This window comes from Triplophysa dalaica, chromosome 24, assembly GCF_015846415.1.
Source record: "Triplophysa dalaica isolate WHDGS20190420 chromosome 24, ASM1584641v1, whole genome shotgun sequence".
NCBI classification, from domain to species: domain Eukaryota; kingdom Metazoa; phylum Chordata; class Actinopteri; order Cypriniformes; family Nemacheilidae; genus Triplophysa; species Triplophysa dalaica.
The window spans coordinates 12,363,410-12,378,613 of NC_079565.1; the positions used below are offsets into that span (position 1 = coordinate 12,363,410).

Genomic DNA, 15,204 nt, shown 5'->3' on the forward strand with positions numbered 1-15,204 from the left:
TGTCCAGGCATGGGCATTAAACCTTCACAAACTTATGACCTCTTTGCAATGCAGCAATGGGCCAATGATCTTCTCTGCATGATCTCCTATTGACTTTCATGCCTAATAAATCTCTATAGACTGACACAAGCTGCCAGACACTAAAATGCTGCTAACCTTTGATTGCTATTTTTATAATAGCGTCCCTGAGGAAAAGAAGGAAAATACTTCAAAATGAAATCCAAACAGACTTTGTTTATGTTCTTACAGCCTGGTGTTACTGTAACGCAATGTCAAGGCAAAGTTCTTTCCAAACACACACCAGACACTTTCATGATCTTGCTTGCTTTGAGTTTACAGAGTACAACCTTGCTAAATTGTCCTTCTGTGACACCATCCGCTGTTCGTGTGGAGGTCGAAGGATGATGTATGTGTTGAGAGGTGAACTGAAGCCCTGGGGCGAGTCACGTGAAAGTGCCGTAGGGAATAGGAATGCAAGGTAGGATAACACTTACCTGAACCGGCATTGCAAACAGGTTGGGGCACAGGAAGAAAAACCACATCAGTTGATTGGTGTCTATGGCGACAAGGTTGCAAATCTGCCCCACTGTCATTCCTCCCATAGACATGTTGGAGATGCAGAGGCGCATGATCTTATTGAAGATCTTGGTCTGGGAGAGGAAACAAACATGGTATTATAAAGCTGCAAATTGTTACTATTGAACTATATATCGCCATCTCTGTTTGATACATAAATTTCAGACTATTTTGCATTTGTGTCTTTACAATTGTCAAATGAAATTAAACAGACACTTCAAAATTATACCCAACGATTCAAATAAAAAAAACTGCACAAAAAGTTATTGATAGCAGAAGACACCTAAAAGCTCCAACTTAAAGGGACAGTTAACCCAAGAAAAGACAATTCTGTCATCGTTTACTCAACCTTGAGTTGTTCCAAATCTGTAAAAATTTATTTTGCGATGAACTCCAAGAAAGTTATCTGGAGGAATGCTTGAAACCAAACAGTTCTTGGCCACCATTGACTCCCATAGTAAGAAAAAAAATGTCTGATTTGTCCATGTATCTGTTTATCCATTTATCCATCCATCCATCAACACAATTGTTTAGGCTATTGTTCAGATTGTAAAAAATATTGACAGATTGTGGTTTTGACCTGTATGGCTCCTCTAAGGTTGATTCCAGTCTCAATGGCAACATAGTAGGATGCTTGGAGGAACGTTCTCTGGAGCAGTAGAGTGAAGAACAGAAGCACTGCTAGAACATATGCATTGGCGAGAAACTCCCGGGAGGAGATGAAATAGATTCCAAGATGCTGCACCTGAAACACACCAAACCGACAACAAATAGGTTAGCGATAACCATGATTATTATCTATAAAAAGTATAAAACAAGATGTTTTTTTGAGAAATGTCTCGGTTGTTTTGTGTCCATACAATGGAAGTCAATAGGGGTCATTGTTGTTTGGTTAACAAAATTCTTCAAAATCTTCTTTTGTGTTCTGCAGAAGAAAGAAAGTCATGCATGAAATGACACGAGGGTGAGTAAATGATAAACAAAAAATTGGGTGACTATTCCAAAAACATCATTCATTTGTAGATTGTCTATTGCATTTTTAACCTGCGAAGTTACAGTAACAAGCCTAGAGATTTAGCTCCTACAGCCTAGAGATCTCCACTCCAAGTCAGATCTTGTTAAAAACGTATTTATTAAGTCAGAATAACGAAAGAAAGAAAGAAAGAAAGAAAGACGCCACTGCTTCTGACGCCAGATTGTGGACTCTATTTGAATTTTCAGTTACCAATCAGAAACTTCCAATACATTTCAGAGTATAAACTAACATACTAAGTAATTAAAGATTGGAAGAGCAACAAATTGAGTCAATTAAACCAAGAAACAGGCCTGATCATCGAGAAACAATGGTCCTCCCTTTTTTTATTAAGGAAAGCTTGATTTCTATTTAAAAATTGCTTTCCTGAAACTAACACATTTTTAACAAAATACTTTTCACATTTTCAGTATTTTAAATTCTTTGGCCTTTTTAAAAGAGCACATACATTTATATTAATAAATAATGACAAACAAGTCTTTATCTCAATGTGTTACAAACTAGGCATAACAATACAGTTCTAGGTTTCTTTGTATTTTCATTCATGTCTTGCAAACACAGTCTCCATGTGGTGAAATGGATTACAATGTCATGCAATGATCCAAAGAGGCCTCCAGACAGCATGCTGTTCAACTCATCTATATTTGATGACAACTGCAAGACGATAAATGCTTTGTAACACAAGATGAAAATGTTACATGAAAAGACACACCCATGACCTTCAAGACACTATAAAATGGCTTGACAAGCAGCTCTTGTGTTGATGTAGCTCACATTGAAAAAGAAAGTTTGTCCAGATATATTGATCCCATTTTAAATGGTCTTTAGATCCATCTCAGCCATAATGTTTGCTACTTTCAGGTGTTCGGTCTATTGGTGTAGAAACATTTTTATTCTAGATAGTATCTGATTGGACAAAAATCTACAGTATAATGAGTCCGTTGATATATTTGTTCTATTAAGAGAAAAGACTGTAAATTTAAAAACCTACCAGCGGTGGAATCTGTGAAAATTTACAAGAATATTAGCATTTAAATGGCCTCAAAGCTATCACACATGGACTAAAAGCCATAACTCCTATTTTAAGGGTGCCTTAAACAGTGTGTTCCAATGCAATGAGAAAAAACAGGATTGCTTATTCTTGCCCTTGTCTGTGGATGGTTCAGTTGTGTGGGTTGTGTGTAAGAAATGTTCTTACTGGTGCTTGAATGGTGTTGTTCTCTTTACTGAGATGGTGCACGATGCCTGAGATGCACAGGGGGCCGGCAAAGCCAAGAAGATCCGCCATAAAACGGTAAGTAATGCTGAGAATTAGGGGTCTTCCGAAGGCCTGGCGCAGGGCCGCCCAGATCCACCGTGATCCCTGAGGATGAGAGCCTTGAGGCCTCTGATTAGAAAAAGGCATAAAGAGGAAATTAGAATTTTAACTCCCTGATGTCTATCAAACCTTTTTTTGGTTTAGAATTTGCATTATAATTTTTAGGTACAACAGTATAATTTTGGTTTCAAAGAAAGTTTGAACATTTAGACACGCCCATCCGGTTGCCAACGTTTGCGACTGCTTGTGTCGCCGGAAGTCGCCAGCTCCCCATTGAAATGAATGTGATCATGTCGCTTTGTTGCTTGTTATATGAACGAGGCTGTAGTGTTTCAAAAGGCAGGGGGAGGGGGGAGAGAGCAGTTGGTTGCAATTCGCAACCTTGCCACTAGATATTGACTGGACCTTTAAATAACAAAAAGGTGCAGGTCAACCCGGTCCCACTCCGCGATCGACACAAAAAAAAGGGAAAAAATAGGAAAAAAACAGGAAAAAATAGTAATGGCATAATGTAACTTTATTCCTCTGCTGTCCTAAATCGACCACAAAACAAGACCAAACCAGGCCCACACAGCCCTAACAAATGAAACCACAACCAACAAGCCCCCCCACCCACTCCCCACAGACAACACAATGCGCCTGAACAGACCTTGTTTTCGGACCATCACGCAAATGGCCGCACAAATAATTTATTTTATGTCATAAAATATCCAAATGTACGTTTCTGAGATTTGTCTGCCCTGTCAGTTATGTATGGCAAACCAGGTGCTGGGGGCATAAAATGCGCTCAGCATAAAAATGAGTCTTGAGGTCTTGTAAACCCCCTGGCCTTTTATTCATTCCCATAAGATTTGCTATAAAGCTTGAGAAAGCATCGTTTTTTAGAGGGCCCATAGCTTAGCGAAAGGTCACTCTGTATCTATTCCGAATTATAGATTTTTGCCCCATTTATGCTGGTATCTTCAGAAAAGCACTATATATGACATACAGCAAATAGTGAGACAGATCCTAAACCCTGATCTATTACACTGAAATGTCAATCACCTTTAGCATTTATCACAGCCGGTTTTTAAAAGAACACGAGACGTTACTGCCAGAACTGTCACGTGACACACTCTCTTTCAATATCCGTTTACCTGGAGCTACAGTAAGTGACCACACACACAAAAACCTTATTTCTATGAGCACACAGAGATGCATGCTTAGTGCCTTCACACCAGGATGGGACAGGGTTGGCACAGTGTTCAAAGCGAGAAAAGCTCATTTTCTGTCATCTTGCGTATTGACGAAACACGTGCACACTCTAAGCATAATTTTATTTCACACCTTTCTTGCAGGAATAGACTGGTGACGTGCATTGATTTCTCAAATCAATAGCATCAAAAAGAAAGCAAGACATCTCAAAATTCACACAGAACAAAAAGGTACTGCACATTTCTTTTTTGTCTCGCACGGTAACGGTCAAACACATTTGTCTCCTGCATATTTAGAATGAAAAATAAGTGCAGTGGAATGTAATACGTCTTCAGAAATCTTTTTTCTTGTACCTTCTGGACGTTAAAGGCCTCGCGGAGCTTCAGGTAGTTAGTAAGAGCTCTCATGGCGATGGGCAGCCGGCCAATGACCTTCAGATCGATGGGGCGTCGGTGCGCTGAGGTGATGAAGGTGTTCATCCACCAGTATGTGCTTTTAGACAGCAGGTTCACAAACGGCTGCAGGAAACGCACCCCCAGGTCCTGTAAGTCCTCCGGGGGCTTGACTTCAGTGGCATGAGCGAAAAACACATAGCGCTGCGGAAACACAGATTAAGTAAATAACGTTACTAATAAAGACTTTCAAAAAAAAGATTACGTTTGAATCTTTGTGAACAATCTTAAAACTTTGTGATGTGAAAGTACCTGTTCATAAAATGAGCTACCGTTTGCCAATGATGATCACTGTTTTAAGGTAAAACATGCTGACTTTCTGTTTCTTTGATTTGTTCAGATTCATTCATTCTGTGGACACTATGATACATTTAAATGAATCGGTTTATTACACACCGTCCTCTTTGTAGCTGATTCATTCTGGTGGATCAGTTTATTCCACAAGGCTCAATTGCAGTTTTGGAAAGAAAGTCTAATGAGTCTGTTCACTTCACAAGTTCATCTTTGTACGTTGTAGAATTTGAAATACGATTCATTCTTGTGAACTGATTCCACGCAACTCTAATTTCCAATATTTGGTTTGTTCCAAACTGTAGCGTTTGAAAGGAAGGTTAACTCTAGAGAATCAGTTCATTTCAAAAGGTCCAACTGGAGCTTTGGAAAGTAGGATTCTTTCTAATCATTTAGTTGAACATGATTGTAGTCGATAATTTTGTCCTTATTGCAATATGTATATCTTCAATGTTGGCCATTTTTAGTCTTAGTTTCATGGGTTTTGGTTTGTGTTTCTGGTCCATGTTGTCTTGTTTTAAGAAGTTATCTTTGTAGTCCTGGGTTTATGGTAATTGTATTTCTTTCAAGTGTCTTGTTCTGATTGGTTTATTGTTTAATTGTCTTCAGGTGTGATTTGTTAGTCCTTGTGTGTGTAAATACCACAGTGTTTCATGTGCCTAGGGTTCGTTATTGAATGTTTGTATATGGGTTGCCTAGTCATGTTTTCTGTCTCTCCTCATGGATTATTGTTCACGTTTGGATTCATTAAAGATGTTATCTGCACTGAGATCCTTCACCCAGTTTAATGTTTTTAGGAAACGTCCTTACATTTAGTGTGTAGAGTATCCCACAAATACTGTAAAATATTGCACATAAACAATGGTATTATAGGAAACATGAAATCTTGGCAATATGTCAGGTTGCATTTTGTCAGCACAATGTTAAACCGGATGTATGATGGGCAAAAGCCCGAGAGCAATCTATTAATCTTTTATAAGTGGCATAAATAAAATAACTTTTAAACAACAGGTACAGTACAGATAACTGTAAGAGACCATTTCACAAACATGATGTAGGCTAAAACAATCTTTTGTATCAGAAAAACTACATGTAAAATTCTGGAATAAAAACATACTGTTAAAAGATCTTTAAAGGTTCACACACGTACACACAACCAGTAGCATTTAATTGCTTCTAACACAAGCATCCTTTCTTGGGAATGCTCAAAATCTCAAGGGATTCATATTACTCACAAAGCCATAATACATTTTTCTGCATAATCACACTGCAGATATTATAAAATGAAGTGAACTGTCATGACGAAGAGTCATAAACAAATGATTTATTAAATGCTTTCTATATCATTGTGATCATTAAACGCTGATACACATGTTCAGAACAACCTGCCTATATGAATTCTAAAACAAACATTTTAGATGTAAAACTTCTTTTTCCGTGACCCGTGTTCTTAAAACGGGTATAACCAATAAGATGCCCAACTAGCGAAAAACATGCCGGCCATCCAGGTTCCCCAATCATTTTGTGAATTAGCACCAGACCACAAAAAACAGCAAAAAACAGGCAGAAGGAACATGTTTTGGTCTAAACTTGTGATTACAGAAGACATGAGTTATATCCAAGGCAGCAGTATAAATCAGTCCCAGACTGAACAGGGAAAGTAAAAGAAGTATTGGCATATTTTGACGGTGTGTGTTTGTGAATATCAGTCAGTATAGTGATAAAATAATCTCTTACCCTTCTCAGCATGACGTTGATCTCCACAGCCAGAAGCAGGCCATACAGAAGGGTCAGTAAGCCTGTGATCCCAAACCGTAGCTGTCTCAGGCCAATGCCATGCTCTGTGTACTTGCCAAACTTGATTGTTTTCGTCACAAATGCCAGAACCCAGTAAATGAGCAAATCTGAAGAAAACAAACAGCACATTTATATATTGTGTAGCAGAACAAGATTAAAAATACTAGACATGGAATGCATAGAATCCTGAAATCCCAGTAAGATAGACCCATTCCAAGCTATCATTTCTTAAAATGGCTAAATGGCATAAAAGAACTCTTTGATGAATTTCAGTAGTTCAAACTGACTATGTGTACTTCATTAGATACTGCAAAGTTAGCTACGTTTAATTTATTTGTGGAGCGTTATGCTCAGCAGCATATTGTCACCTTTTTTTCCCTTTCGTTTTGTCAATCTGTTAATGGTCAAATATTCCGCGTAAAATTATTTGATTATTGATGGGACCTTTTGGTGATGGACACTACAACGAGATATATATGTGTTCTTCGACAAATGCTGCGAAGAGACGCAGAAGAACTGATGAAAACCTAATGGATGAATAAATACTTGATATGCATAATGGCAAACTCACATGATGTGATTTTTGGCTGGATTTTGATGTCGCGGACAGATTTACAATATCTGTGACAAAACATCCGGATCGCGACCAAATCGGTGCTCGTTTTGGTCGCAGAAGCTCGTTAAGTTAAACAGGTGTGCAATGTGATCTGGACCTGGACCTTTGTGCTCTCCTGGCATCTGTTGTAGCTTAGCAACCATGGGCCACGATAGCCGTTGAGACGAGGAGGTATAAACAAAGGATATATGGATTATATGCACTGAAAATACCTTGCGATAACTCTGCTACTAGATTTAGTTATGCTGTGATCTCCTTCTCCATTTTCATTGAGCTTGTCTATATTGGCTGGTTGGTTCTTGTCACATGACCTGCGTGCGCCTTTCTGAAAAGTTGAGATTTTTTCATCTGTATTCAGCGCCAACGCTCATGAAAAAATTTGTCACCCCCTATTTCTGCGTGGTTGCGGAAAAGACGCGAAATGTGAATCGGGCCTATTGATGTTTTTCTTTTAATGAAGAAAAAAGGAAAAATAATGTTTATTTTTGTTTTTGTAAGAGTGCTTTGTTGTATTGGTTGTAACGTCTTTGGCGCGCCATTTCTCCTCAGTTCGCATGCGTTCTGTGATGAGAGAGGTACGTGTACGAATTTTTCACGTTAAATAAGATACAGAATTAAGAGAAAGTCACTAACTGATTGGTCCACGTTTTGATAAAAGTGTTATATAGTGTTATGTTTGATAAAAATGTTATATTAGCGGATTAACTTCTTTAAGTACGTAATTTAAGTGCATTTTTTGTATAATGGGAAATGCAATTGGTGTTTAACGATCTTGTGAAGCTTTGCCTGTAAAGCAACTGTTATTTGTAATGTTTGGATGTTTAAAAGGAGCAGGCAGAGTATTGACGTTACAGCTGCTAACTGCATGTTTCCATTAATTCAGGTACATTTAGGATATTGTATGTTCTAGTATTTGGTGGATTCTCATTTTTATGTCTTGTTTTATAAAATATAAAAATGAAATTAATTATTATCAAAAAGTGATGGAATTATTTCGTAATATACATGTTATATTGATTTTGGCTACTCATTTTTAAATTGTTTATTATGCCTCCCTTCAGTCCGCATGAGGTCTGGGATGAAAGAGTGGGAGCAGGCAGAGTATTGACGTAACAGCTACTAACTGCATGTTTCCATTAATTTAGATAAAGACTACTGAACCAGCACAACGTCCCCGGCTCCTCCTTTTTTCACAAACACACAACACAGATGGTGATTCAGGACGAGCAGGGCCGTACAAAAAAATGGCGCGTCTCAGATTTTCTGTACTGTTTTTAGACACAAAATGTGAAGATTGTGTTTGAGGCCAGCTTTCTGCAGACATCTAATAATCAATAGTTAGATGGAAAACTCCCCAGAGATTTAACATTCCGTTACTTCTCCACACCCCACTAACTTGCTGGATCTGCCCCCCCCCGCTGGCACTTCGGAATTGACAAATTAAGCACTGGGTAAATATGATCATTCTGTTGTGCTTTCAAAACATTACTGAGAGGTGCAGCATGTCCGCTGACTGACAGGAAAACCTGTTTGAATATAATTCACATTTAAACTCCTCTAAAAATAAATCTCAAACGTAGTTTTAGATCACTTTTTTTTCTAGAAATCAAATTTCCGAGGCATCTGAACAGGTTATGGCAGGGAATAATTACATTCCATTCTTCACACACACTAATACTGAAGGCGTCTGTTTCTGCTGGTTTTTCTCAGCACGCTCAGATTTAAAATGGCTTCTCACCTCATCACACCAGATGTTACGAGAGGAGATGATAAATGCAGTTAGTAGCTCTTGTACGGGACCAGCTGCCCTCAAACACAATACAATATGACTGCAAGGCTTAATACTGCTGATGTTACTACTTTAATGTCTTGACAGCATTCAGAAGTTATTAAATAGAAAATGTCAATCCAGCTTGATTCTCGAAATGAAAACAGTACTGGAAACCATCAAGTAGAAAACAATAATGTGCAGTGCAATGCAGTCCCATGTAAGCAGTACTTGTCTGCTAAAGAAACATACTGTTTCAACCCTATTGTAGCAATTGGAAATTTAAGTTACATCCACATAACACATTAATCACTATATTTTAACAAGCAGACAGCAAAACTAAAAATGACACATACTCATCAGTAGTTTGGGGAAGTTGGAGGTCTCTATGTTGTGATAGTAGACTATTGATGTGATGGCAGCCATGAAGGCCAAACAAGAAGGCATATAGAGGTGCAGGTGAACTGACTGGTTAAACCTGAGAAAAAGAACAAAAGAATGCATTATATTTAGAAAAACATCTTCATTTCAAACTATAACGTTTGTTGTTAAAGATACAGACAAACATTTTGAGATAAGTGGATAGCCACTTACAAAAGCACTTGCCAAAATTACAAGCTCGACTCTCATTGGCTGCTTTTATGCAACTGACAGATCTTACCCATCAGACACGATGCCTTCAGCTATCTCACAGACGATGACAAAGAGAAGGATGAAGGTGAGGATCCAGCGGAGATTGTGTCCGGGAAAGTGCAGCCATGTGCTGTGATGGATGTGCACCTTGGAGCTCTGACTTCCCCATCCTACAGTACAATGATTAAAAATCTGTACATAGCTTGCTGGAAACGCACACATTTCTCTCTGTCAGGAATAAATATACAGGAATCATCATCATTCCTAGCTGAGAAGCCGTGAGCAAAGATTTGTTGCTTATTCATTGGGCATTTACAACAAATTTGCGGCGTATGCATACAAGCTAAGTTGTGTGGGAAGAAAGAAAATGTGCACTCTGATTTCTCGATATCAAGGACAGGATATTAGGAATGCAGGGAATTGGATTCTAGACCACCAACAACACATACTGCATATTAAATATACTGTCATTGATTTTGTTTTTTCTTTGGTATAACAAAAATTAAAATTCTCTATTTGCTGATGAATCACACCGTGAACAGAAAAAAGCAGATAACAACACTTGGAGACAGCAGTAATTGGCATGACTTTTTGGGTGGGACTGATTATTTGCACCTATTTCTTTAGTTTACATTTGTTTACTTTTTGATCGTCATCCTTTTATATTGTTTTTGTAAAAAAGAGTTTACATCATAAATTGATCTAAAACTGTGATGTGACATGAAAACTAATGTTGGTAAAGCTAACATTAAGCTAATATCAATATATAGACTAAAATAATCAAAATGTAATTGCTATACGAAGTGTAAAAAGTGTGGATTACTTGTTATGTCATGTTAGATTATTCTGGGTGTCAGTAGGGCAATCTCAACCTTACCATGAATTTTTTCCCCAAGGTTTTCAACATAGATAGCACAGATGTCAATGTTTGGTGGTTTAAATATGTGAGGTTTCTCTTAAAGTTCTTAAAGCATTTTAAAAAAATGATTTTTTTTTTAAATAATGAAGTGCTGTTTTAGAATTGTCACATCCATATCTGCCAATATTTATAATAGATGGGCACATATATTTTTTACTTTTTCATGTTCTATGAAGAGCCATTACTTTTCCATTTGTTCGTTCGGTATTAATGCTTTTGGTTTGTGCATTTGAATTCACAGAAATCCTTCAAGGTTTGTTGTCTCCCAAAGACTGTAATTTTTTGTCATATTTATGTCCTTTTTCAAAATAGAAAACTAAAGTATAGATTGATATTTCTGATGTTTAGACTCCTTCAACAAGGCTTTGGTAAATTATTAATAGATGGTTTGAAGTATCGGTAACAAATATATTATCTTGGAGTTTATGTAGTATGTCACATTTGTAACACAAAATGTCACGCCCTCAACGCTAGAATTGCCCAGTGGAGTTTCGTTTTTGTTTGACTCTTCTGGCGTGTCAAAAAGAGGTTCCAGAAACTTGATTCTCTGACAGGACGACACCTTCGGCTTGCACTCAGTACGTTCCACAACTAAGGTCACGTTTGTTTGTGGAACATTTAAAGATTCCTCACAGCGGGTTGCTGAGCCATATCTTCAGCCCTCTACATGTATGTACTTTGCCAAACCACATTTCTGACAAATCACTACTCAAGGCCATTTTAATTATGCATCGTTTCTCCTTGTAATGAATGAGTCCAATGTTCACATTGGAATTTTTAAAAACAGCAATAATCTTTCAACTATAGAACCACACTGAATGGTGCTACATGGTTGCAAAAGGTGGAATATGTAAACTAATTTAAATGGGTTGGTTTCTGATCATACTTACTAGAACTAACTAGAAAAGTCTAGTTAGGTGTTTTGTTATTTCATTAGACACATATTGAAGTGCTCACCTGTCTTTGACACTCACCGATGAAGAGTATGGGAAAGGTGATGAAGAGCAGGAAGACGTGCGGCACCAACGTTAGGGCGTCCAGGAAGCAGCCGTTGTTGAGGACGCCGGCATCTACGTTGTACGCGGCCGTGTTATTTTCGTTGCCGCAGAATGCCAAGGACATGCTGGTGTCTGGTCTCTGAGGGGATCCGACAGAAGAAAAGACCAAGACAGAAGAAAAGCAGAAAGTGACACTCTCAGAGCATAATCTTTCCCCAAAGGACAAAAAGACGGAAAGAGGCAGATGAACCGTTACATCCTTGCTGAAGGTGGAAGATGTTAGCACAAGTGAGTCACAGCACAGGTAGGGCACGATAACAAGTCCAGTTCTGCACTGGATCAGGACATCCGAAAAGCTGCTCGCCGACAAGGGGACGCCTGCATCTGATTCCACGGCTCACAGGCATGCTTTTAAAAACCACTGCAGCTTAATGCCACACAAAAAACAAAAAGCACCTCCATCCGTGCGCAAACGTTCACACGATTCGGACAGGTTCTGCTTCTGCTGTGATTTCTGCTCAGAGTTGACCTTGTATGAGGTTGGCTGTATGGCGGAGTGTGTGTGTGCGAGGCAGAGAGTGTGATGTGGAGAGAGAAAGAGAGAGAGAGGAGGAGAGAAAGACAGCATGATGGAAGATGGGGGGTAGGGTGGGGGGAGCGAGCGAGCATGAGTGGAGAGCATCTGAAGCCGACACGCACGTCACAGAAAGATACATGACTGGCATGAAACATGTTGGGGAGCGATGAACTGACACATGGGAATCAGAGGCTGTTCTAGTTCTGGAGCTGATGGGACACTATGAGGAGGTGGAAGGAAAAATGGTTATGTATGTAACCGGCACATGCAGAAATGGGACCGTTTGTCAATGGACAATGCAGATATCAATCTCTAAATACTAGTTAATATGAAAAATAATAAATATATACAGTAGGCGCAGTATTGTTTATTATTACACAGCTCGTTGGTATGCATTATTCTAATTGGATAGTCGTGACATTTGCAGGTTCGTTATTCCCGTTCAAAACTAATAACACACGGCAACCCGGATGCAGCAAATCATTTTGACAAATTAAAAGAAATATGTCTTTTAAAATTTACAAATGATTAAACCAAATTAGCTGTTCGTGACATTTGAACGTCGTTTATAAAGTAAACTGCTTTTCCTTGCGGAAGGTCTGCATTCGGTAAAAGTGAGCTAATAAAATATTTCAAATCAACTTTTCAAGTAGCCTTGTAATAACCAGGATAAGGATTTTGTTCTTGTGGGTAATAAAACAGGTCACATACAGATTTACACTTAATACAGGATGTAAACTAGGGTGGGCACTTTTGACTTGGGTTGGTAAGCAACCTTCTTGCAACCACTTACAACACCATTAGTCCATTAGAACTTCGCCCAAAATAAATATTCTGTCATGAATTACTCTCCCCATGTTGTTCCACACCTGTATAAAATTATGAGAAAGATATTTTGAAAAATGTTAGCAACTGACATTTCTGGGACATCATTCATTACCATAGTAGGAAAAATTGAAATCGTAGTCAAAGGTGCCCTAGAACTCTTTGCTTTCCTTAATGTCTTATTTTGTGTTCATAGATACTTAGATTACTAAGAAAATCAAATATATGAAAACGTCAAATATTACGCCTCATACTGTACAACAAAACACATCTCCCATCATATTAGAAAGGAAAAGATTATATGTGTTGAATATGTGTTTACTGACTATTAAAGGTATTGGCAATTTTAGACAGGCTATAGCAAGCTTTCCCTACTCTCTTCAAAGGGATCTCCAAACCACACGTCCTTCAAAATAACACGCTAATGACACAAGATCTTCTGCACGAGCAGGGTGCGTGGATGTATATGCAAATACTTTGTTTGACTGCCAAGAAACATCACGTAATTGGATATGGACTGAATGCAATGATTGGATGCTTGGCCTTCCACAAGAAATATTCAGACCACTCTACTTGGTGGTTACTATCAGGATGTGATGATACTTTGAACCAGCAGGAAAAAATGTTTTTAGAAAGAGTTTCTGATACTGTACACACTGTATAAAAAATAGTTGTTATTACATAAATGCAAATACTCTCTTCTTCTATCCAGAGGACGCATTTTTTTTATAGTGCATTAAAGAAACCAGTAAGAATTGGCATCCACATGGAAGGACAGTCTGTGTGGCGAAAACATTTAGAATCCAATCAATCTGTAGAAAATGTAATTTTTCTAAGAATGATTTCCTGCACAGCATGGCTCTATGATCTACACTACAAAGCAAGTGAAATCCAAAATTCGCCTTGATTATTGTGATATATGATACATAATGTGATATAGTTTCGCTCCTAAAATTAAGAGAAAATACACTAATGTACATTATTTTGCAAAAAGAAAAAAAATAATTACAAAAATGACCACTTTGTCATTATTTAACAGTAATTTTTTTATCATTTTTGTATCATTATAAAACGATTACATTATTTGTAAATAACTTTTTAAGGTGGATTTAAGTTGGTCAAAATAGACTACCATAGAACCAAGAGCTTAAGGGTTAAAGCATAATTTATGTTCAATAATCAATTTTCATCAGGGGCACTCCATCCAATACCCACAATGTTTAAAACCCTGTGCACAAACAAAACGCGTTCATTATGCCTGCACAACAAATGAGGAATGATTTCTGTGGTGAGCTGGTAATAGTATATTGATTTCATGATCTTTTGGTTTCATCCTATGTTGAAACAGATGAGGCGTTCCATTGAAAGAACTGCGCATGCGCAGAACATCCAGCTAGACAGCCGCTGAATTGTGAATTCTCTCAATTCGAGAGGTCTGTTCGTCACGACCAACAAACGCGTTAAAATACTGTTTATTAAACTGTATATTCCTTTGGCAAAAAGCGACATCGATTGTTACTAGTATTTGTATACCATTTTGAAATTTTGCAATATCTTTCTTACGTGAATGTGAGATTTCCTAACAACTTCATGACAGTAGAAATGAATAAGAAACCCTAAACGTTAGGTATGCATAATTAAACACACTCCGAACTAAATGTGTAATGCTTTGTTTCCAATGTATTTGTGAACGGACTTTCATCTACATCGGTAACGGAGACAATACTGTCTGTAAGGGAAATTGCATACCGGTCTGTATCGTGTGATCATCATGTTGAAATTCCAGTTCTTCCCAAAACCTCATGTAATGATGTTGAATTCAGTCTAGGGATCTCCTTCTCAAAAATGAGAACTCACAAGGGAATAGGTAAACAATGGCAAACAACTCATATTTGTCCGCGCTCGTGCCATATGGTCGGAGTCGAACTAACCGAGGTGCTGAAAAAAATCCGTTAAGAGATCCGTCCGTGTGAAATTCCCCAACATCGATCTTAAAGTTGCGAGTGAGATCCAGTTCATCCAGTCGTCACGTAGACACTACACGGCACGCGCAACACGAGGTCGATCACATATCAAACAGAGCAATGAAACTACTTGTCAGTCACACACACAATAGAAGAAACGACACGCGTCTGCCATTGATTCTGCAAACTCGATTAAATGACATCAAATATATAATTCCTCTATTAATCAATGTATACGACAGG

General features: G+C 38.1%; 1 protein-coding gene across 2 annotated transcripts in view; it reads right to left on the reverse strand.

Moving 5' to 3' along the window:
• abcc8 (ATP-binding cassette, sub-family C (CFTR/MRP), member 8) overlaps nucleotides 1–14,974 on the reverse strand; it is a 64,040-nt gene extending 49,066 nt beyond the window's left edge. Inside the window, exons 1-9 of one of the 2 annotated variants that reach the window (XM_056740412.1) lie at nucleotides 14,747–14,974; nucleotides 11,572–11,734; nucleotides 9,707–9,848; nucleotides 9,402–9,523; nucleotides 6,602–6,768; nucleotides 4,475–4,717; nucleotides 2,808–2,996; nucleotides 1,157–1,321; nucleotides 495–650 (exon numbers count right to left, since the gene is read on the reverse strand). In XM_056740412.1, the coding sequence (XP_056596390.1) occupies nucleotides 495–650; nucleotides 1,157–1,321; nucleotides 2,808–2,996; nucleotides 4,475–4,717; nucleotides 6,602–6,768; nucleotides 9,402–9,523; nucleotides 9,707–9,848; nucleotides 11,572–11,734; nucleotides 14,747–14,770 (1,371 nt within the window). In that variant the 5' untranslated portion in view covers nucleotides 14,771–14,974. The remainder of the gene's footprint in view (nucleotides 1–494; nucleotides 651–1,156; nucleotides 1,322–2,807; nucleotides 2,997–4,474; nucleotides 4,718–6,601; nucleotides 6,769–9,401; nucleotides 9,524–9,706; nucleotides 9,849–11,571; nucleotides 11,735–14,746) is intronic. The other variant, XM_056740413.1, reaches the window with a different exon arrangement.
• Nucleotides 14,975–15,204: the final 230 nt, after the last annotated feature.